The sequence below is a fragment of the Mixophyes fleayi genome, chromosome 4 (assembly GCF_038048845.1).
Source record: "Mixophyes fleayi isolate aMixFle1 chromosome 4, aMixFle1.hap1, whole genome shotgun sequence".
NCBI lineage: Eukaryota > Metazoa > Chordata > Amphibia > Anura > Limnodynastidae > Mixophyes > Mixophyes fleayi.
In genome coordinates this window covers 167,626,137-167,650,171 of record NC_134405.1, presented here as the reverse complement: position 1 = coordinate 167,650,171, position 24,035 = coordinate 167,626,137, and the positions used below count along the sequence as shown (strand labels likewise).

The window sequence follows — 24,035 nt, the reverse complement described above, 5'->3', positions numbered from 1 at the left end:
ATATTTCCATCTACATCAAAATGTCAAAGGAAAATATTTATTTTTTATTGTGATTGCATATGCATCTTTTATATCAATTTTATATATATATCATACTAAGTAAATTCATGATTTTCAAATTGAACTTGCTGAGAGATAGTGGAATAAAACGGAGGGGTTAGGTGAGTGCTAATTGGATGTGTTTCATCGGTTTCTTTCAACAGGAAACATTGAGATTGTTTACCTGGATTTAACATGTCTGGCTCTTGATTCATAGGCTGTTATCCTACTACCTTTGCATTGCTGGCCCAGTTTACGGTACTAACGATTTACAGCTGCGGTCCTCTGGGTGCCCCTGTGTATTTGCGGGTCACATAGCTAGAGAAAGGGGGCTACCTGCAACTGGACTATCACCTTACTGTTTGCATGAAATGGGTCGCATGCCCACCGGGGAGTTGAGGAAAAGAAATGGAAGGGTTAGCCTTGGGCTGAACCCTGCAGCAAATCCAATAAGGTTGCTTGATAATCCCTGGGGAAGGCCAGCCACTAGGAAGCAAATTAATGTTAGGGTCGGCCACTAATAGGCTAGGGCAGCCCAGATTTTTCCATAAAACAGAAAAAATTGTCTTAAGTGGCCCCATGAACCTCCGGCCTACTGGAAAACCTCCCGGTGAGGCCTATGACCAATCCCCTGATAACAATGACCGATTTAATATCAATATTCAGTATCTAAAAAGTCATTCTATCCATCGGAATTAAACACTGTAAAAAATACACATTATTCATATAATAGTAAAATCATCTGAATGGATGACTTAGTGGCCACTAAAATATAGCAATATAAATATATAATATATGAAAGTCATGTAATGTATGCAAGGCAGTCTTTTTTAGGAACTAAAAATCTCGCTTTTGAAGAACATTGAAAGGATGGAGCCATAATATTGATATCTTCATATTATTGAATGTGCACAGCTTCTAGACATGTAAATCCAATATAACAGGTTCAGGTGTAAGTTATCCAATTACTTGTAATTTTGATTAGCAATTACTGGCATGTACTCTAGATAGCATAAGTTAAATGGTTCAATGCAATCAAGTGGAAGATTAATGTACTGTATATTGTGGTTATACGTGGGAATGACACCAATTGATTGTTTTCATGTTGTTCTTATCTGGTTCCCATGGGCTTCACACACTGCATGACTAAAATGTTATTACACGACTAAGGGCTCATTTACACATATGTGCTGGAAAAATTGGTATAACACATCATCATCATCACCATCAACATTTATTTATATAGCTCCAGCAAATTCCGTAGCACTTGACAATTAAGAACCAACATTAATAAAACAATACTGGGTAATACATACAGACAGAGAGGTAAGAGGGCCCTGCTCACAAGCTTACAATCTATAGGACAATGGGAGTTTGAAACACAGAGATGTGCTACATAATATTGCACATTGGACCAGCTAGAATGCAAAGGTAAAAAGTGTTGAGTGGGCTGTGTGATCAGTCACACAACAATGTTGGTCAGAGGGTTGTTGTTTTGTGTTAATTGTGTAGAGGGTGGTACTAGGGTAACCTAGGGAGAAAACTAATGTGGACTATTTTAGTGATTTAGTACATAGATCATGCCACAGTCAAAAAAATTAGCTTCTGAAAGTGCATTAACAGCGGAAAGGTGTGAGTGAGCCCCGAGCAATACAACTAACCCAAACTGGAGCTACCACAAATTATATCACACAACAGGAAACACTGTAACATATGCATTTCATTGAAATTGTAACCACTGACTTTTTTTTCATCCAATAGATTCTGTGTTGGAGAAGTTAAAACGAAGTTCATTTTTTGATGATGATATTAAAACATCAATGTTTTTCCTCACCATCCATGATGCAGTTCTACATGTTCTTGAAAAAAATGGCATGCAATATGCATTAAAAAGTGGGCTAAACAAGGTAACTCCTATTAATATTACTGACAATAAAATAAAAAATATTAGAAAACAATTGCTTCATTTTGATTACATTTTTTATTTTTGTGTGATGCTTCTCCTGTTTAGTATGTTGTGGATTTGTGGAGAGCATCTTGGTAGCTGGCCTAGGTTGTGTGGGCCCAAAATGATCATCTTGTCTGATCAAACTTTCAATGGGACTAGATTTTGATCAGGCTGGCTGGAAAATGTGGGGATCACATTGGCTTGTTCATGGAGTCATAGACCAATCATAATGCATGGGAACTTTTCTATCAAGCCATTCAGTGCCATAGCTAAATGCCCTGTCTCAGTGTCCGTCACACAAGATACTATAGCCACAATTGCATAAAACACAGAATAACACCATCTGACACAGTACTATGTGAATTACAACAAATAAACTAAAGGTATATTTATAATTATTTGAGTGTGTGTCTTCAGTGTTTACTGTATGTAGGTGTGGACAAATGCAGAATTTAAGAGTCAGTCAGTCAAATCTAGTAGGCAATAAAATGTTCTTGAAGGCATGTTCTTGAAAAATATAACATCACATAGTTTGTGCCTAAGGAAAAGACTACAAGCACTGCCGAGGATTGTTGGCCTATTTATCACCCTTGCTTATGCATTTTATCCTTGCTTATTGTGGCTACAAAAATAATTTAGCAACAATTTTTTTTAGTAAAGGTAATACTGGCTGAAACGGCAAGTGTTAATATAACGCATCATGCCATTCTGTACAGATATACGCATGTATTAGTCGGCTTGAGGCAGATTTGGGCTTTTGAGTCACCTTATATGGGTAAAAAAAAGTTATTATGATAGATAACACTTATTTTAAAAAAAATGTAATATATTTTAACATGTCCAAAAAATACTTTATCCACAGCAATCTGTTATTGTCAACCTGAGGTATTGTGGAAGTGCAACTTCCACCACTAAACATGTTAAATAGGGTTCCCCATGCATCGGCTATTGTCCTTGGTTATAGCACCAGTGAATGTTACCACAGGCGATAGCAATGTTGTCAGCAGCAATAACCCTTCCATGTCATGCATGGAGCAAAGTGAAGAAGAGCCCTATTGCCGGCAAAATCTCCTGTTTTTATCGGCAGTAGTGCTCTTTACCTATAGATAAATCAGTTCCTTCAGCTGTATAGAAAGCTTACAAAGCTTCTATGCTGAGAAGTGCAGTCAGGAAAAATAAAGGCATATGTCATTCACTACAGAATAAAAGCTGAAGATAAAAAAATGAACTGTAGCAAAGCTCATGAAAAATGGTAATGCAAACATAGGTAGGGTGAGGGTGGGAAACAGCGTCTGCCTATCTTAAAGGATATCTATGCCTATATTTATACTTAAATATCTACCTTTAAGGACATTTTTTTTTTAAATAAACACTTACTTGCCTATAACTGCTTTTTAGTTTATCGGTTCGGATCCATGCTATTAATGACTGGATCTGCTCTTCACGTTAAGGCTCCAGCATGATTGGTTGATTTAGAGCTGTGAGTGTCCATCAACCAGTCTGCAAGAGAGGAGTCACATTTAAACTGCAACAACTATGATCTGATGGTTGTAGCATGTTTTGTATAAGGCTGGGTACACACTAAAAAGGATTTTCAGCCGATTATCGGGCTAATCACATGATAAACAAGCGTGTGGTCCGATATCGCATTAGTGTGTGCGCTCCAATGATGAACGATTATCTTTCCAAAGCTCATCATATCGCTTCATTTGATATTTAAACTTAACTAAAGATCTCGTTCAATGATGGAACGATGTCCTGCAGATTCTGGAGTATGTATGTCCTCACGACCAGCAGTGTAGGCATTTTCTATAGAGTGGGCAGAGTCATGATCTTTTCAGCAGATGGTTATGACAGATGAAGAGCACAGATCAGAAGGTAAATTGTGTAAAATATGTTTAGAGTCTACACATGAATCAGCATGCTGATTGGGACTTTTTTTTTTAATCGTCGGTAAAATCGTTAAGGTTATCGCATCGGGAGAAATTTTGTATAGTGTATACCCAGCCTAATTCAATTAACTATAAAAGGATCAATTCATGTGCACATACACAAATATACATATATGACATACACATACAGCTTAATGTCAATGTTGGTGGGGCTGCTTGAGAGAGCCAACAAATATATACATTTTGTGCTAGAAATAGACTGACTAAAGCCATTGGCCACACATATTAAATAAACATTATAATATAATATCATACCCAGGAAGGAAATGGAAATGGGGAATGAATGCCAACTGCACTAGATTGGTTAGCAGTTGCATATATCCAATCACCAGAAGTTAATGTCTGTGTAGCCATTATTCAAGTTTCTCCAAAGAACGGTAACATTTCGGTATTTACTGCAGACAATTCCTTTAAAACGTTAACGTGATATTTTATTTCCTAAAAACAGGAAACAGACAACATTTTCCTTTCAAATGGAGTTAAAAAAGAAAACATCTACAGTGACTTACTGGAGGTAAGTTGATATTTGTTGTAAAATAAAGTGCCAATTGTCAAAAGTAAGTACAAAAATAATTAAACAACAAATGAATAACTTATTTTAGTTTTTTTATGTCTTTGTGCCAACCTGGTGCAAGTAATTGTCACTTTAGAATTCATTGCATTATGGGTACCTGGGTTAGACCAACCACAGTTAGGCTTATTTTATCCTGCAACCTATCACAAGGAGAGATGGTAATATTTACATTACCCATGTGTCACACCAGACCCTACCTTAAAAAAATATGCTAATAAATGATCATTACAACAGATACACTAATGCTGCCAGCTTTTCCTGTAATCAGTCTAGACTTGTCTTATGAATAACATGTGGCCTCCTTGTGCCTTTTGAAGCTGGATCAGTGCTTCATTACTTGACAAACTTCAATTTCATTGATTTCTTTTTTTACTTGACACATCGTCACTCGGTACAGTGACTTAATAATGAGGACTAATTAGTAAAAAAAACAGCGCAGGTTTATACTGCAGTAGTGCGCTCTATCATAGTTTAGGAGGAAAATACCCTAGTGTGGTTTCTATAGAACAATGTGTTGCTTTCATAGCATTTTAATTGTATTTACTATTTTTATTGTATCTACTATTCTTTATTGTCCCAGCTTTCTTTATGCTGTCCAACTTCTCCCATTATGTCATCTAATACGTATGTCATATTTCTGAATCTGACAGTTGTTTCTGCTTTTTAGGTGGGGCATGAAACTAAATTCTGACTTATATTCAACATAGCACTTGTCATGACTGATTATTCAGGGACTATTATTCAATGATGACATTACCCACGTAATACTTCAAGAGAGACTTCAGTACGCAAACAGTGTGAAACTATGACATGTTTTTCTTATTTCAGAGAGTGTTAAGAGAATAGTGTAAACTACAAAACAAAATATATTTTTCTTATGTTTTAAATTAAATTTATTTACACATGTTTAAACATATTTATTAAAGTAAAAATAAAATCAATTAATATGAAGTGAAGTTAGACAATGTTAGCCTTATTGTTTTTAACCAGCATATTATGTAAACTTAACTACTTATTTTATATAAACTATTTGGTACTGTAGATGCTGGAATGTGATTTATTGCCTTCACTTGTAATTCATTTTATTTGCATTTATGATGCTACTTGTATTTGCATTTAGGAGGTTCAAATGTAAATATTATACAACCAACAGAGCACAGATCAATGAAAGCATTAATTAAACACATCTCTAAAATTAAAACTATTGGCACTTTTTGCAATGCTGTTCATCAAGCCCAGTGGTGATTAATCCTAAAGCCATGGAAAAGCATGGAATCCTTCTGACTGATGGCCACACTTCTCCAAAACAGAACGAACACTACCTGACCCACAGTGTAACGGACCAACAAATGGCATCATGACATCATGAATTACTATTTAGATGGCAGTAATTTTGGATTGTTATTATTATTATTATCTTTGACTTATGAGGCGCCACAAAGGGTCCACAGCGCCGTACATTACATATACAGAAAACAGAGAACCAAGACACAACATGATACAAAAATATATACAAACACAGGTGACAGGGTAAAGCAAATCAGATTATTTCTGGGACAGATAGTGAAAGGGATGGTAGAAATAAGCGAGAAGTAGGCTTAAGAAAACAGGGAATACAGGGCTAGCAAAGCAGGCCAAGAGGTACCAAGGGTGAAGGAACAATAGAAGGAGCACACAAGGAAAGAGGGCCCTGCTCATGAGAGCTTACATCCTAAAGGGAAGAGGGAGACACAAATAGGGTGCTACTAATTGGGGGAGAGAGCCAGGACAAGGAAGTTAGGAGGAGGACTGATAGACTTGAATAAAGAAATGAGTTTTAAGAGCATGGTTGAAGCCTTTGAGAGTAGAGGCTAACCTGATGGAACATGGAAGATCATTCCACAGCAGGGGAGCAGCCCGGGCAAAGTCCTGAAGACGAGAGTGAGAGGAGGTGATCAGTGAAGTAGTGAGGCACAGGCAGAGCGGAGGGGGCGGGTAGGAGTGTAGGTAGAGATGAGATTGGAGATGTAGGGAGGGGAAAATTGACTAAGAGCTTTAAAGGTGAGGGTGAGGAGTTTAAATTTAATTCTGTAGGGTATGGGGAGCCAATGTAGTGACTGTTGGAGGGAGACTGCAGAGACAGAGCAGCGGGAAAGAAAAATGAGGCGGATAGCAGCATTGAGGATAGACTTAAGAGGGTCAAGGCGAGAATCTGGTAAACGCGAGAGACGAAGGTTACAGTAGTCAAGGCGAGAGATAACAAACGAGTGAACAAGGGTTTTCGTAGCTTCCGTGGTGCAAAAGGGACGTATCTTAGATATATTCCGAAGGTGGAAGTAACAGGATTTTGAGAGGGACAGAATGTGAGGCTTAAATGAGAGGGAGGAATCAAGGATGACCCCAAGGCATCGGACTTGGGGGACGGAAATGAGGGTAGTGTTATTAACTTTTTCTTTTGATGGGTGGAACTGTGCAAAGACATAGGTGTTTTAAGCAAAATTAGAGAGTTATTCAAATTGACAGGGGTGAAGACTGTGCATATATAAATGCATTCCTAAAATAAACAAAAACGGATATCACCTTGGAAGTCAATCGTGCCATGAAAGCCCAAGTACCCTGCCCACAAATGGCCCAATCCATAAATATATGTAAATATAAATCATTGCTACTGTTGTTATTATTATTATTATTATTATTATTATTATTATTTTTTTGCTTTCCAAAAAGTATAATAAATTCAAATATTTGGCACCCGAATTGGCATTACTTTCAGAAGTTATATGAGGATGAAACATGCACTATACTGAGAGTAAAAATGAAAAGTTTAAATTAATGTATAATATAAGCATATGCTTAGTGGTGATGTTTTCATTTGGGCAAGTGATGTGCTGGGGATGTTCACCACAATTATTGCACACAATGGATGCTCAGATGGAACATGATCATATTAATGTGGGCATACACTCAGGGCCATCCCTCCCATGAGGCAAGACAGAAACCTTGTCTCAGAAGCTATCATCACATCCACTTGTGAGAGGAGTAGTATCATGCAAAGTATTCTTCCTCTTCTTCCCTAACTTCACTCACTGTGTTAGTCACTGCAGTACTAATCTGAGCATTGAGAGTGGAGTAGCTCTGCGTGCATGTGTGTATGTTTAGGCACACATTCAGATGCAATGTGTAATTCATCATCATCATCATTTATTTATATAGCACCACTAATTCCGCAATGCTGTACAGAGAACTCACATCAGTCCCTGCCCAGTTGGAGCTTACAGTCTAAATTCCCTAACATACACACACACACAGACAGAAACACAGACTAGGGTCAATTTTGATAGCAGCCAGTTTAACCTATTAGTATGTTTTTGGGGTGTGGGAGGAAACCGGAGCACCCGGAGGAAATCCACGCAAACACGGGGAGAACATACAAACTCCATACAGATAAGGCCATGGTTGGGAATCACATTTTTTGAAGGACAGTCAGGTAGGTAGAGATGTAGATGTAGAATTTGTATATCATTCAAATATTGTGTGCATTTTTGAAATTTGCTAAATATAACCTGGTTCATTTCAGACATTTAATTTCTGTTTTCAGTGCCATTATTTGAGAACTAAATTTCTTCAATAATTTATTCATATATTATCATCCTGCCCTAGCTAAATCCATGATCCTGGTATTTATAGTGACCAACCAAACTCTTAGTGTAAAACCAAACTTTTAAGATCCTTTACAATAGAACATTCAAAAAATGTCGAACTCCAACACTTCTTAATGATCTTACCAGCAATCCACGGTAGAGAATTACTTCTCCAAGATACCTGATTCTGATTCCTAAATTTGTGTGACACCCATGCTTTAAAGCATAAGAGTAGAGAGGCAAATGCTCCCTTTACCTGGGATACTTCAAACTTAATTGAATCCTACCAATTTAGACATACCTTGTGGAAGAGATCTAAACTCTAAAAAAGATCTAAAGTGCAGCTATTCATGATAATGTTAACTGCAGAATACATACACTAGACAAGACTAGCTAGAGCCAAGTGCTGATTTGACCTTCTTTTTATATTCTAGATCATTATTTAATAATTTAATTTATTTGAGCGTTCTAGCTTTCATGAGCCTACTAGATAACAGAAAAATAATATAGACTTGTCTTATAACATTGCTCCTTCTAATGCATTTAGAGGGTCATTTTGATTTGGATTGAAGACCCCTTTTTTTGAGCAAAGTATGCATTCTCCCACTGCGTATATGCACCCTACATGCATATGTGTACATCTGTATTACGATTTTTGCTATCCCTGACTAACTTCTCCTTACACCTGGAGAGGCGGAACAGGACATGCAAGCAGGGAGATATCCATTTCATTGCCCAATTGTCCAGAACTCCTCACCATGGGAAGTACAGCCTGGATTAATAGCGAAGCCTGATGGGCTTGTGCGAGTCTTGGAGGCATCAATACCAACTATGGATTATGGTTCCCAATGGACTGGTCGGAAGGTAAACAGCCATCAGAACATCTTATAACTTTGCAGCATCACTCTCCAGCCATTCTTGTAGTGGTGTGTGCCTACCAAAAGCAGGAGGACATCAAGCTTGAACACCGCTGTACCAGCAGAACTAGGCTGGCAGCCGATTGCTTTCGCAGGATCGCTCCTAGGGTTGAATTTTTAAAGTAGACTTTTGTAGCAATAAGATTCCCATTTATTTCCTATGATATTTGCCTAGCTGATAATCTGTACCCACAAGTACTGCTGGGTATTTAAATAAGCAACATACTTGAAAACAAAGGTTACATTTTATAAAAAAAAAAATACACTTCCCCTGTTGTATGCTTTACACAGTAGAAGTTACAGACTCTCCAACAATCTCCAACACTCGCCTTAAACCCAATTCAATATGCTCAGTTCCTGAACTTTCCACTTAATTTAGCAGTTATAAGTGCTGAATTAATTAGTTGAGGTTTTAAAACACCATTTTCATCAATTTGTTCATCACAGGTTCTGGAATAGTAAATGTTAAGAGTGAAGTTGGGAACAAAACATTTTCTTTTAGGTTTAAGGGGTCATGTTTGATGGTCTGTATTTAAACATAGATTACAAATATGTCAGATACTACCATATTTTTATGCAGATAAATATATTTGTTAACCAAATTGCATTACTAAAAATGTGATCAATTTTATCTATTTTATTTATTTTAAATTTTATAACTTTTTGATATTTTTGAGTAATGGAACTGCAAGATTGAATTCGGTTTGTGAACATAGCAAACTTTGCACCACAATGAAGATTCATAGAACCTTATTAGAAATGCAGCAACAATACACAAGCATTCATGATGAACGTTGGATGGATATGGAAGCATCATGTCTTATGCATCTATGTTTCCTCCATTGTGGTAAACCTTTGAGTATTGTTGGTGCTTTCTTCCTAGTGTTCAGTTATGTAGTGCCAAATGCAGCTCAAAGAAGTACTATCCTTTGCATTATTTTAGCGTATTTTTAGGCACCTATTTATACTACTAAAATATATAGATGTAGATGCTGCAGATTTTTCTACAGAATCTTTAATATTTTTAACAATGCCTCACTCCTAGTCGTTACTTAAATTCGCAATTCCAGTCACACACAAAAACATCTAAATGCTGCATATCACCACTACGGTGGTGGTGCAAATGCTTAAAAAAGGTTGCACATTCGTCATTCAATTTAGTATATGTAATTCCCATCAGTGAACTTTTTAATATTTTGCTAGTTGCGGAATTCCTATTATTGTAGTGTACAGATGTCCCTGGAGGTGTCAGAGGTATATTTACTCTGGCACCTTTCATTGCTTGTGACATTTCCTGGTGTGCTCACTTTATCTATATGTGACTTTCAATTAAACTCTTTGAAAAGAATCTTGTGTGAAAAAAATCTTGAGATTAATTAGGTTCCTAAAGAAAGACCCCATACATTAGAAAACACAACTATGGTCCACAGTGCTAATAAGCACGAATTTAGCCTGTCGAGGATAAAATGACTGCTACTCTACTAGACAAAGTGGCATTCCCTGTGAATGAGCATTTTATTTTTTTATCAAATCAGTCTATACTAACTAAATGAGGTTCTATTAGGAGATATTTTAGGAGAACACAGGAATATGACAATTAATGAGTCCTACCAGGACTGTGGCTTAACTCTTATAACTTTGTTTTCAATTGCAGCAGACAATGCATCAATTGTTTATTTTGTTTACATAGAGAAATTCATTTCTGTAGTTTGGTTTGTGGGATCATTCTCAATATTAGGAAATTCATTTTGAAAAATCAATTCACAAATCTTTTATTAATGGCTCAAATTAGAACTACTTATAAACATGTCTATAATGTACGCCTGTTTGTATGTAATTGAAATTTGAGTTGTGAACCTAATTGTGCTTTATGTGGACTAAAGGTGCAAAGCTTTGATCATTCATAATTGACCCCTAACAAGTTCAGTTACAAACACTTATTTCATTATAATACACTTCCAGAGTTCTCAGCCAGTATGCTTCTTTAGATCCATAGAGAACTAATACACTTGTCAGAAGGTAAAAAGACTGATTGATTGGCCCACTTACAGGTTTAAATAGCTGCAAAGCAAAAGCAAGACATAGGAATCGAAATTGGATTTCTAAAAACCCAATGCTTAAGTAACCTCCAGTTTCCACTTCGGAAAGCATATTATTAAAATATACAAATACATTTGCTCACTTAAAGGCATTATCTGCAAATGTTCATTATGTAAAAAAAATAAAAAAATAAAAAATATACAAACTACACTTCCTGGGGTCAATCACAAAAGCAGCAACTAACACAGGGGGACCTAACCACCAACCAGCAAAACCAGCCCTGGGAGTTTGAGGAGAAGAAGTAGCAGGTGAGCAAAATGTAGAGGTTAGGTAGTAATGAAGCTTTAAGTATACAGGTTAATATACATACATGACTGTCACAGATGCACAGGGGACAATAAAATACAATATATGACCAGATCAAATAGGGCAATCAGTGCACCTACAGTATATCCTACACAGGGCCGGATTAAGGGAATGGAGGCCCCTGGGCTAAGGGGGCCTCCATTCCCCCGTGAGGGCCCCCCCCATGATCAAGGATTAAGGAGTTGTTCACATGTATTTCACCAGAAGTGTGCTTTGCCACTATATATATATATATATATATATATATATATATATATTATAATGTGACAGAATCACTGGTTTGGATGGGTGGCAGGTATCCATGTCCCAGGCTGTCTGACTCACATGCTTTTAAACCCAGTGAGATTGTGATTGCTCTGTATAGGGAGCATCATCCAAAAGAGTGTTAGGGTTCAGGGAAAGCTGGTAAGGGTAAAGGTCCCTGGTGTTTTGTATTGAGAGAGGAGGGTGGCTCCATACAAAGGCCCAGTTTGGGTCTTTTGGTCTGCAGGCTCACAGCAGACTAATTAGGAGCTGCACCTGAGTGATGGCTGTAAAAGGCTGCAGCTCTGCCTCAGTGAGTCTCTTACACCTGGGTAGGAGGTTGGTTGCCTGCTTCCTGAGAGACTCTACTGTGGTTAGCACTAAGATATGTATATGATTTGTGTGTGGGACATAAGGTCCTGCACAGAAGAGAGGGTCTCCACAAATGTTTAGTTAAGTTTCAGACAAGCAAGTTTTTTTATTTATGTTTTGTTTACTTTGATTATGCTAATGAAACTGCTTGAGGCCAGTTAAACCGAAAATCCTGCATTCAAGTAACTTATTGCTGCTGTTCGTCGCCATTTACCCCAGGAGATGGTACCTTTTCCCTTCTCACGGTCACAATATATATATGAAAGGTCTAGTCTAATTTGCCCAAACATAATGAGTTGAATGGGTAGTTTGTTTGTTTTTTCAGCAAATTTGCAACAAAGAGCTGTACCAAAATGGCCACCAGTCTAGAACAAAATCTGCCCAGAATCAGTCAGGAACTGATGAACAATATGTTCTGACAGTGTGCACAGTCATCACCTAACTGCACTAATATAGTACATACTCGGGGGATATGTAGCTGCTTGGTCGGACAGCTGGAACTTCCAGTGTACGGGCAACTTACAGTGAAGCTGGTCCCACATGAGATTTTTTTTTTTAACCAGTATGTAAATTGTACACCATTTTACATAATGTTTGATGAACATATCTGTCTGATCAAAAATATAGTAATTATATTCCAATTGTTACCATTTAGTCTGCACTGAGGTTTTGTGCTATTTTAACCCAACAAATAACGCAACATTATGTTCTGAGATTCTCTAATGACAGATATCCATTTATGGAAAGAGTGTAACAGAACAGCTGTAGCGTGGATGGAGAGGGTATAATGTCAATGAAAAGAAGAGAGACCTACTAAAATTTGATGGCTTCCAGTTATATAGTATTATAATATTATTCTATGATTCCCTTTTTTCCTCAAATGACACAGTACAATTCCATTTACAGAGACCAAAGCTTGACGGCTACAAATACTGCTGATTTCTTACTGTAATTGCTCAAGTTATATTAACACGCCTTATTTTAAAAAAGTAATGGAAACATACCTGGCAGTGTGACTTGGCAGGAGGATCCCTGAGATCTAATTAAACTTTTTCATAAGTCTTGGATGCAATTCTTTGTGAACTAATATAGTGAATAGCCATCAAGTTTAAAAGATATGTAACACTTTTGTTTGTCTAGCACGTGAAACGTCAGGAATTTTACAAGAAAAAATATAAAACCTTTAACACAAGAATGAAAAATAAAATGATTTAGATGCACTTTATTATTCTCCGAAGAAGTTATATATTTTGAAATGTGCTTACTCATGACTTGTACAACAGAAGATTAACCTGCGGTGACATTTCTACTGATGAAATCCTGAAAAGGTTGCTGTGAATTTCCATAATTGTAGTAATACAGGCTGGTTAGTCATAGATATGGTATCAATGGCTGTTTGTAGGTTAAGAGTATCTAGTGGAAACCTTGAAATAAATCTCCTACAATGGAGGGACATTAGTCACAATTTATTTAACTATATGCACTGTGCCGTTGATTTGCCCTTCTAATTGCATCTGAGTCCTTGTACCAATTCACCAATATTTAATGCCAAAGGGAAGATGTGCCTATAATGCTCTCAATCCCACTCAATCTGTTTCTTGTTTGTGCTTAAAGTGAACCTGCCACCTACAGACAATATTGACAGTCATTTAAGGCTGAAATAATATTCTTGAGAATCATCATCATCTATTTATTTATATAGCGCCACTAATTATGCAGCGCTGTACAGAGAAATCATTGACATGTCCCTGCCCCATTGGAATTTAATAGCAGCAAATTAACCTACCAGTATGTTTTTGGAGTGTGGGAGGAAACCGGAGCACCCAGAGGAAACACACGCAAACACAAGTAGAACATACAAACTCCACACAGATAAGACCATGGTCGGGAATCGAACTCATGACCCCAGTGCTGTGACGCATAAGTGCTAATCACTAAGTCACCGTGCTACTCATAAATGTAATCAATCGATCACTAGGAACTTGCATCTCATAAATATAAGTCTGGTCTCATGAATATTAGTTGGACAGCATTTTAGTGATGCCATTGGTCCTTAGCAAATTGATCAGCATTGTAGTAAATCCCACGAAACAGATAAATTAGATATGAGAGCCAACTCATAATTCAGCCTCTCCTTATATCTCACCATTTATATTAGAGCATATTTCAGTGTATTTAAATATAAAATTATCTATGTAACTAGACTAGCTAATGAACATGGGAAAAAGGACTCTTTGTTTTTGTAATAATTAGCTACTTAAAAACAAACAGCCGTCAACCTTTGTATGGGCATCCTAAAGCCCCTTTGTTTGACAGATGGTAATCTTCCAAATTAAGAAGTTTTAGAGCATTAAAAACTTGTAGTGATTTATAATACAGCTAGCTGCTAAAGGTATCCCTTTTGTTTTATTGTTGTTATTTGTATTTGCAAAACTGACCCAACTCATTAAAACCTAGAAATGTTGCAGCACAAATATGAATCTTTTATTACAGTAGGTGAAAGCATTTATCAGGCAAATGCAGTGTCCTACAATGTAAGCAATTACAATCAATGCTAAAAGTAAACAAAATGAAAAGTCAGTTCTGTATTATGGTGCCAGCAACATGACTGGAATTGCTTTGCATGTGCAGATATTTCAATATTTCTTGAACTTCATTTAAACCCTGTCTAGACATAAGTTGTCAATTGGAAAGGAAAAAAACTGAATACAATTCCAAAAATTAACATCTGTAGTTATACAGAGTCACAACTCTGTCCAGAAACAGGCAACTTTCACTACAGCTGTTGGTGAACTAAATATTTTCTTATGCTCAACCATGAAATAAACTACAAACTTATTGATGTATTATTAAATTGAAGGTGTTTTATACATTCATATGTAATTTGTATCAAACACACTAATATGTTTATGTGTAATATTTTATATTAGAGAAAATTTCGGATCTCAAAATAAGGCAAAATGTCATTTCTGGGAATTATTTTAAAAAACTCTTGTGAGTTTTGGAATGCCATCTTTTGCATATATAGTCCTCCCTCATTTTCTCCAGTGCCATTTTAGAAAAGGCATCTTTTAGGGAGGAGGTTGACTGTGGTGCTATGCTCAGAAGATAACACCTAGGATGAACGAGGGACAAAGGAAAGAAATAGATTATGTCATTATTATAAAACAGTTCTGTAGAAGCTAGAATAGTTTGCTGACCAATTGCTTTTAATTTCAATCCTTAGTAGACTTTACACGGACTAGTGGCTACTGGTTGTTGTTAAAAATGGCTATATATTTTTATATTATAATCTTTTCTATTTTTCAAAACTTGTGAGTCTTAAAAGGCTCATTTTTGTGACATCCATATTAAAAAAAGAGTATTTGCGGATGAGGTTCATCAGCAGCTGCACACCCCAAAAAAGCGCAATATATTATTATATTATAATCGTTTCTATTTTTCAATGCTTAATTTTCAAAGGGTCATTCAGTTAAATCTATATTTAAAAGGGTTTTTGTGTGTGAGGGACAGCACACAGCTGCACACCCCCAAAAAAGCTATATATTCTAATCTTTTCAATTTTTCAATACTTGTAAATTTTGGAAGGTTGATTCAGTGACATTCTTATTAAAAAAAGGTATTTGTGTATGAACATCAGCAGCAGCTACACACCCAAAAGAAGTAAAGAGGGTGTTCTTGTCTTTGACTCAGAGCAGCACAACCCATCAATAAAATATAAAAGTTGTGTCTCTTAATTTCTCAGAATGTGGACTTTCCAATTCAATTGCATTGTCTTGTCAAGACAGATGTTTGGCAACCAAATCTGCATCAATCTGAGTTATATATACTTGTGTGGGAAGGCCAACTATTGCCCAATCTGAACTGTCTGGTTTACATATTTTTTACACTTCACTAATATAATATATATGCATTATTTATACATTCCATATTTATATACATTGCATATTAATATGCGTAACATATTTTATACATAACATATTTATATACTTGCAAATGTCTACAATCTCCTTGTTTGATTCACTAGGGCAGCATTACAACACATACTAAATTCTTTTCAGTCAGATCTACCTTACTCAAACCATAGCAAGCACTTAAAGTAAAACAAGGTGTTTGAAAGCTCCGCACTTCTCTCCTGGTAAATATTCTCTCCTATAAATATATTAATAGCAAACACACACACACACACACACACACACACACACACTGGTCAGGGACGGGCTAGAGTGCTTTCAACACAGGGTAGGGAGAAGGGTGGAAAGACCAACCACATCTTCCTAGGGAATGTGTGGAAAAACCACCTCATTCATTGCACTCCGAAGAAGGGGAAAGTGTTAAAGTTTGGGGATACCTGCTACCCTTCTCACAACCTTCATTATTACTAAAAACATATAGGAGCTAAGATCAGCAAGTTACCTTAGTGGAGGGCACTTCTGTTTCACAACACTGGCGTCATGAGTTCAAATACCAAACATAGCCTTAGCATCTGTGTGCAGCTTGTGGGCCTGAATCATTAAGGAAAGGAACACAAGAGGAACTGTGGCCAAACCAGCAGATGTTTTGAATTAGCAAGGGGTAGTATTAGGATAGTATTTAGCACATAAGGAAAAATGGTTATTTTCTCATTAACAACACAAACACTTAATAGCTTTATTTTAACTCTGACATTCAAAGTTGATCTACTACATGCTCTACCCCAATTATAAATCTGTCCTCATATTATAAATTTACCTCCCCTCAAATGCAATTTTGTTACACCAAGGTGCATTTTTTATTTATTAGAATGTTTTACTTTCAAAAATGATTCTGGTCCACAGGACACATTCACATTATTATGTGCATGCTGACATTTATTACTATGAATGGCCTAAGACTCGGAGGGGGATGGGTTGATTTTGAGGGGACAGGCTACTTTGAGGTAAATGCAACTATTTTGTCTGGAAACTTTGTTTTTTCTTCTACGGATGTATGTTATGTTATGTACGCAGCACGGTAGCTTAGTGGCTAGCACTTCTGCATTACAGGACTGGGGTCATGAGTTCAATTCCCAACCATGCCCTTATCTGTCTCAACTTTGTGGGCCTGAATAAGGGAAATAAAGTTAACCAAACAGGAACTTTGAATCTTGCCCAAACAATGTAAAAAAAAAAGCTTAATGTATGTGCTAAATGTGCAAACATTATTTGCAAAATTGACATGAATACATATTTTATAATTACATTATAAAAGACACACACACATTTTTTTTTCTATACTAAATTAAAATATGCCAACATTAGGCAACAACCAAAACAAAATTTAGAAACAAACAACCCTTAAACCGAACCATAACATTTTTTATGAACTAAAATGGAGTTTTTGGTCTTTTGTTATTTGTTTCTTGTATTTTGCAAGTTTCTTCTTCAGGGAACCCACTGATGGTGGGTTTCATTCCCCATTTCTGGTGTCTTCCCAAGCTGTTAACAACATGGAAAAATAACACAATTAGCATACTTTTGGAATATTCTTTTGGACAGTTGTTTAGGCTGTCTAGGGGGTATAATATTAGAGATGGGCGGGCTCGGTTTTATTGAAACCGAACCCACCCGAACTTCGGGGATCCAAGTACCGAGCCGAGTCGACTCGGTACCTCTCGCGCCTATACGGATTCCAAAACGAGGCGAAAACGTCATTTGTGACGTCATCGGATCTCGTTTCTAATTTGCACTACAAAGTGTTTGGGGTGTCATATACCCCCTTATAAAAAAGCTTAATTGTCTGGGTGCTGAACTCCTAGTATAGCACAGTATTTTTCTGAATTTGCACTACAAAGTGTTTGGGGTGTCATATACACCTTATACAAGAGCTGATTTTTCTGAGTGCTGAAATCCTAATATAGCAGTCATTGCACTGTATTTCCAAAGAGAAGCATGATGACTCAGATGGCAGACCACAACAGTTTGACAACTGGTCTGGTTTGAAAGATTTTACCCAAAAAAGTGTGACCTCGGTCATAAATCCATCTGATCCTACTATTAACATGCAAAGGATGGTGGAGGATTATTTTCAAGAGTTCATTGAAATCAAAATGTCAGACAGTCGCTTTCCATACCGGGAAGAAAAACAAGCAATTTGGGAACCCAACTCGCTTTGCAATACCTAAGCTGCTCACCCTCCAGTGTGTACTCAGAAAGAGTTGTCAGCACAGCCGGGAACCTTGTCAGTGATCGATGTAGGAGGTTACTTGGTTACTTCCTAAAAATGTGGAAAAGATCTTCCATGAGGAAGGCCTTTACCGGCAAATACATCCAAGTACTGACACTGCTCTAAAGGCGGATTCCAGCGGAGATGAATTAATAGTCTGTGATGATGGTGTACACACTGATGAGGGTGAGGATGATGCTGAAGATGATGACGACAACATCTTGACAGTGTAGAATTCATTTGACAGCACTGTTGGTCTAACATGCCTTTAGGGCATTGATAGCTGGTTTAGTGGGGGCCCAAACAAACCAAGCACTTCAGCCACAAAAGTGGCAGCCCTTGTCGCTGAAGTGCCTGGTTTGTTAAAGTGTGCATGTTCATTGTAAAATCCAAAATATGGGTGGGTGGGAGGGCCCAAGGACAATTCCATCTTGCACCATTAATCTTTCCTGGCACTTATGTGTGCTTCTGCCATTACTCTAACAAGCCCATTGTTAGCTTGTTTAGGAAGGGCCATGTTGGACTTGCACTTCAGCCATAAAAGTGCCACTCGCTTGGCTTGATGAATTGTGCATGCTACCTCTACTAATTGTGGGTGACATTGTTATCTTGTTTATTCAGGGCCGAAAGAAAATAAGAACTTCAGCCACAAAAGTGCCACTCCTTGTGGATGAACTGCTTGGCCTGATCAATTCTACATGCTACCTCTCCTAAAATTGAATGGAAATCAATGGAAATTAGTGTTAGGGAGGTTAATAATAATAATGTAGGTACAAAATAATAACAAAATTATGTGATTTTACTCCAAAAAATGAAATTGAATAAAAAATAGCTAAACAAAACCAAAACACGCAAGGGTGATTTTGGCAAAACCAAAACCCGAAGCTAATCCAGATCCAAACCCAAAACCAAAACACTAGGGTCAGTGAGCATCTCTATATAATATTTAAACTTTGTGGGACCTTTGTCTGTACAAATATATTTTTTTATTTATATTATGCTTTTTTAACGTATTCCTGCTATCCTCATCACAAACTTACTGATTATTTTAATTTTAAGCAACAAAGAGGGAATAGTGGTGTCATTGACAGTGAGGGAGATTGGAAGGCAGTTGGTAACTCAGGCATGACGGACAATAATACGCTCAGTTTAGAACATGTTGAGCTTTAGGTATCATTGACATCCATGGGAGAATACAGAAAGACAGTGGTTTATTATAGATAGTACTGAAGGAAATAGGTCAGGGTAAGCAATGTACATTTGGGTGTCCTCAGCATAGAGATGATATTGGAGGCCAAATTATTAAATTAGTGCACCAAGAGAAGAGTGCCCCAAGGTGTACAATATTAAAGTACAACATTTAGAAAAAAAAATATGAGCCTTGTGAGACATCAATAGAGAGTGGGAGTGGAAAGGAGAATGTGTCAGAGGTGGATACATTACAGAAGCGGTTTGAGAGGTAGGAAGTGAACCAGGAGAAAACTGTGTCACGATGGACAAAGGAGTGAAGGGTGTGTAGCAGAGGAGTGTGTTCTACAGTGTGCAAAGCAGCAGAGAGTTCTAGGAGAATGAGTATTGAGAATGAAAAATATTTATATATATTCATAAACACCTTTTTATTAATCAAATAAAACTCAAATTAAAAACAAACTGTACATACAAAATCCTTTATTTAAAAAAAATCACCCATCACATTCAAAGGCATGGATGCTTGTTTTTTGCCATGGTTAGAGGTGGTGCAAGGCAGGTCATGCTAAAAACCATAATGGCTGTCTTCTTTAGCTGGTTAGAGAAGAAGATCAACCTTTGGCCATTTTGAAATAAAATATTACTTGACTGTGTGTACTTTGTACACACCTGTACTTTCCAGCTGTAAAATCCACAATTTCTGATGCCTTAACTGTAACACAACTCCCCAATAACCTAAAAGGACTAACATTGCTAACTATAGATACTTACATGCTTACGAAGGCAACTCCTTCATATCCTGATCCTCCTTCATGAAAGGATCTTTGCTGCACCTCCTTTGTGCTCCAGCTGACAGTTGGGTCATAAGGTCTTTTGGAATAAATTACAAACATTTAGCTAGTTACTAAAATGGTGCATGTTTCTCACTTATCCTCAAAATGAAAGATAATGTAAGGTATCTCCATTAGAACACATTGACAAATCAGTGCCTTAAAAATAAACAAAAAACACAACACTTGCTTTATGTACTTTACCTGGACAGAAAAAAACATTCACATAGTGAGTCAGGTGTATGATTAACACAAACTATGTTTGATTACTGATTATTTTTCAGGTGAGGTAGACATCTCCCAGTTAAGGCCCGGCAGTTCATCAATGAAAGCTTTTAGTGTGGGCTAACAGTCAAGCTTCAACATAAGTTGTATAAGTTTTATGGATAGAACACTCTTGCAAATCAGTCTGGAACCTGAAGTGGCCTGCCTCCACAGATTTCAGGAGGGTTGGGGATCTGTTGGCTAAACATGTAATATGGGGAAGTGCAAAAACACATTATAATCATTTTAATAGATATTAGATTGAAAATCTTCAGAACACCTCCCCCCCCCAAAAAAAAAATGTTTTAAAGTTTATAATACAAGCAACACACACATTAAAATGCACATTACATATGAAAATAGAGATGCACTGCTATTGTGGAACATAAAATATCTTACAACACAAACTTTAAAAAGGGTCTATAAAAGTGTAAGAGAAAATATAACTCTAAATGCAAATAAAATTCCACTCTACAAAGCCATACCAGTAAACTCCACTATAGACTCCTAACCAACTTCAGGTGTGCATGAAGCAGTCTTTTATAGTGGATTGTAATGAAACAAGTATATGCAGGTGTATGGCCCACTGTGGTATCAGATGACGAGATCTGAAGCTGGGTCTAAGCAACGCTGTTTACGGGTATCTGTTGTTTAACTTTATACCGATTAAAATATGTTTGCGTTTATTTCTGATTGCGAATAATTTTGAGATGCATTTGCAAAGACATTCTTATTTTAAATTTTAAAAAAAAGAAACATGATCCTTAATGTCGTTAATTAAGAAGGTGTGTGCAATTGTTTATTTAATTATGCCCATTAACACTTTAGGTTGCCACTAGTGCCTGTGTTGTGTTGTATATTTGTTTTCATCTGAACTATGTCTTAGTGGTTAGACAATCCAGCTGCCAACAATAGGGTCATGAGTTTGAATCCTGAGTCATGCTCGTATCTGTGTGGACTTTGTATATCCCGATGTTTCTGTGGGTTTACTACAATGTGTCACTTGTAGAGCACTAGTATATGTTTTGGCATTGTTTATACCAAGTATTGTATCATGTATGTATATTTATGATTGCGAATTATTAGCCGTTGAAGTCACATCCATATTTATTTCCAATACAACATTACAGATGACACATTCTTCATGTCGGAGAACAAGAGAATGTGTGTTTAATTCTTTATTGTTTATCCTTAATCCTTCATGTTGACAGGAGTGGTGTGTTGTGTTGTATGTTTTTTAAGAGCACTATTAGCTAGCACCTATAGGGCTTACAGTCATGGTGCTTGTCATTCAAGTCTATATGATGTATATAATGCATCCATCTGCACTTTGCCTTAGTGGTTAGACAATACACTTTTCATCAGTGGGGTCATGAGATTCCTGACCCATTTTGTGGAATATGCCTAAATTGCAAGTTGAAATATATGTAGAGCTAAAACAGAGACAAGCAGCTGTTCAAAATAAAGTGAATCCAAACAAATAAAAATTATCCACAGATAAAAGCAAACAACACCTAAGTCCCCCAAAAAACTGCAGAAGGCAAAAAGTGACAAATTAAACTCCAACTATTATTATATTATACATCAATTAATTTACATTGCAATTTATTAAAATTGTGCATCTACCATTTATTTAGGGGTAAAATAGTTCATTGTATAATTAATGACATTAATAATACTTAAAAAAGAAAAAAGAACTTGTTATGAGAGAAGTGTATGCAGGTGTATGTTATGCATAGTTATTTGTGATTATGGGATTTTAAAGCAAACTTTGGTTTTGCAACAGTTTAGTGTTGTTGCTTATTTGGCGCTACTGGCGTGTGCAATTGTTAATTTTCACAGTAACACTTTAGCTTGCCAGTAGCACTTGACCTGCAGGCAATGGTGTATTGTTGTACTTTTCATTCTAGTCTATATCATGCATACATTGTTTCTATCTGCACATTGCCTTAGTGGTTAGACAATCCACCTTCCAACAGTGGGGTCATGAGTTCAAATCCTGAGTCACGGCCTTATCTCTGTGGAGTTTAAATATCCTCCCCATGTTTGTGTGGGTTTCCTATGTGTCCCTTATGGAAGAGTACGCATGGTTTATGTACACATTTTATTTACATAGTTTAAAGAAATTAAGCTGTAATATATTTTATTTATACTGGTGCATTATTAGCCTGTAAAAAAATATTAAACAAGGTATATGCTATTAGATATTACACATCAACCACTTCACATTGAAATTTATTACAAATGTGCATCCATGGTTGTTTTGAAAAAAATAGTACATTGTTTAATGTTTGACATTAATATAAAATATAAAAAAAATTTAAAAAAAAATTCTGAGTGAAGTGTATTAAGATGTGTGTTGTACATATTTAGTTGTGAGTAGAGGTATTTTAAATGAACAATGCTTTTTCAACAGTTTAGTGTTGTTATTCAGCGCTGTTGCTATAGCTTTTTTGGACTTAAACATGACCCTGAACTACCTTAAGTGTTAAGCATGAATTTAAGAAAAACTCTAAGAATTTCTTTTTATCTATTCGATGGATCCGGAGGTAAATGCCTACTCTTCTTAAGTCAGTGTGATCTCTGACCAATCTCCGCCCATTCCATGCCCTTTCCCAACCCTTTTTTCTTAAGTGGTCGGAGAACTTATTAAGTGAAGTTAAGAAGGATTTTCATCTTAACTTATGCAGTGGATTTTTCTTCTTATCTCCCTTTTCTGGGCATGCGCAGAGTCAAATTGCGCATTATCTGCTAGAAACGGCAGATTAGATCAATAATGAAACAGGCCCTTTATTCCTAAGTATGCATTTGATAGAAATTAGTGTATGCATCAAACTGGGATGACAGCAGTCAATTCATTTTGTTATGTCATGTGGTTGGAGTAGGACTGGGGATACTTATGGGCAAATTCAAACACTTCATGGAATAGTTACAAAAATGTCATTCTTTTTAGCATTGGGGCTATTTTTTACTGTATTATATATATTGCTGTTCCTGTGAAACCAGGATCAATACTGCAATATATTACGGTGGGCAATTGATGGTGATCCTGTTATCTTTGCAGAAAATAAATCCATTGGAAATAGAAGTAAAACAGAGGTTTTCCAGTTAGAGACTTCACTGGTCATTGCTGCTTTGTAAATAGGGGCAGGGGTGCTTGATTCGTCAGTAAATGTTATTTTTATTTGCAGAATTTTGGATGCATTAGGATCAATTTGTAAATCTTGGAGTCATGAAAATGTATTTGCCCAGTCTAAAGGCAGTGGAAGTTCCACTCATGTCATTATGTTAGCTGTCATTTTGTAGAATGTACTAAATAAACGATAACTAGAAAATGATTGGCTGCTATAGGCAACATCTCCACTTTTGCAAATCCGCAGTTTAGTAAATATACCCCTAAGTGTTAAATAGTGGAGCAAGATACCCAACAGCACATAGTAGTGCTGTGAGATTCACTTGCATACTGATGCAAGAAGGTTGTGGTGTCAAAGGCACCTCT

At 36.6% G+C, this 24,035-nt stretch overlaps 1 protein-coding gene and 1 long non-coding RNA gene across 4 annotated transcripts in view; one reads left to right on the top strand and one right to left on the bottom strand.

Annotated features, from left to right (window-relative positions):
* LOC142152309 (chloride anion exchanger-like) overlaps nt 1-7,249 on the top strand; it is a 141,307-nt gene extending 134,058 nt beyond the window's left edge. For both annotated transcript variants that reach the window (XM_075208821.1, XM_075208822.1), the window contains 3 exons: nt 1,801-1,946; nt 4,388-4,453; nt 5,181-7,249. In XM_075208821.1, the coding sequence (XP_075064922.1) occupies nt 1,801-1,946; nt 4,388-4,453; nt 5,181-5,204 (236 nt within the window). In that variant the 3' untranslated portion in view covers nt 5,205-7,249. The remainder of the gene's footprint in view (nt 1-1,800; nt 1,947-4,387; nt 4,454-5,180) is intronic.
* The window catches only part of LOC142152313 (uncharacterized), a 136,546-nt gene continuing 115,676 nt past the window's right edge, over nt 3,166-24,035 (bottom strand). For both annotated transcript variants that reach the window (XR_012691316.1, XR_012691315.1), the window contains exons 2-3: nt 20,214-20,312; nt 3,166-3,487 (exon numbers count right to left, since the gene is read on the bottom strand). This is a non-coding gene — a long non-coding RNA (uncharacterized LOC142152313). The remainder of the gene's footprint in view (nt 3,488-20,213; nt 20,313-24,035) is intronic.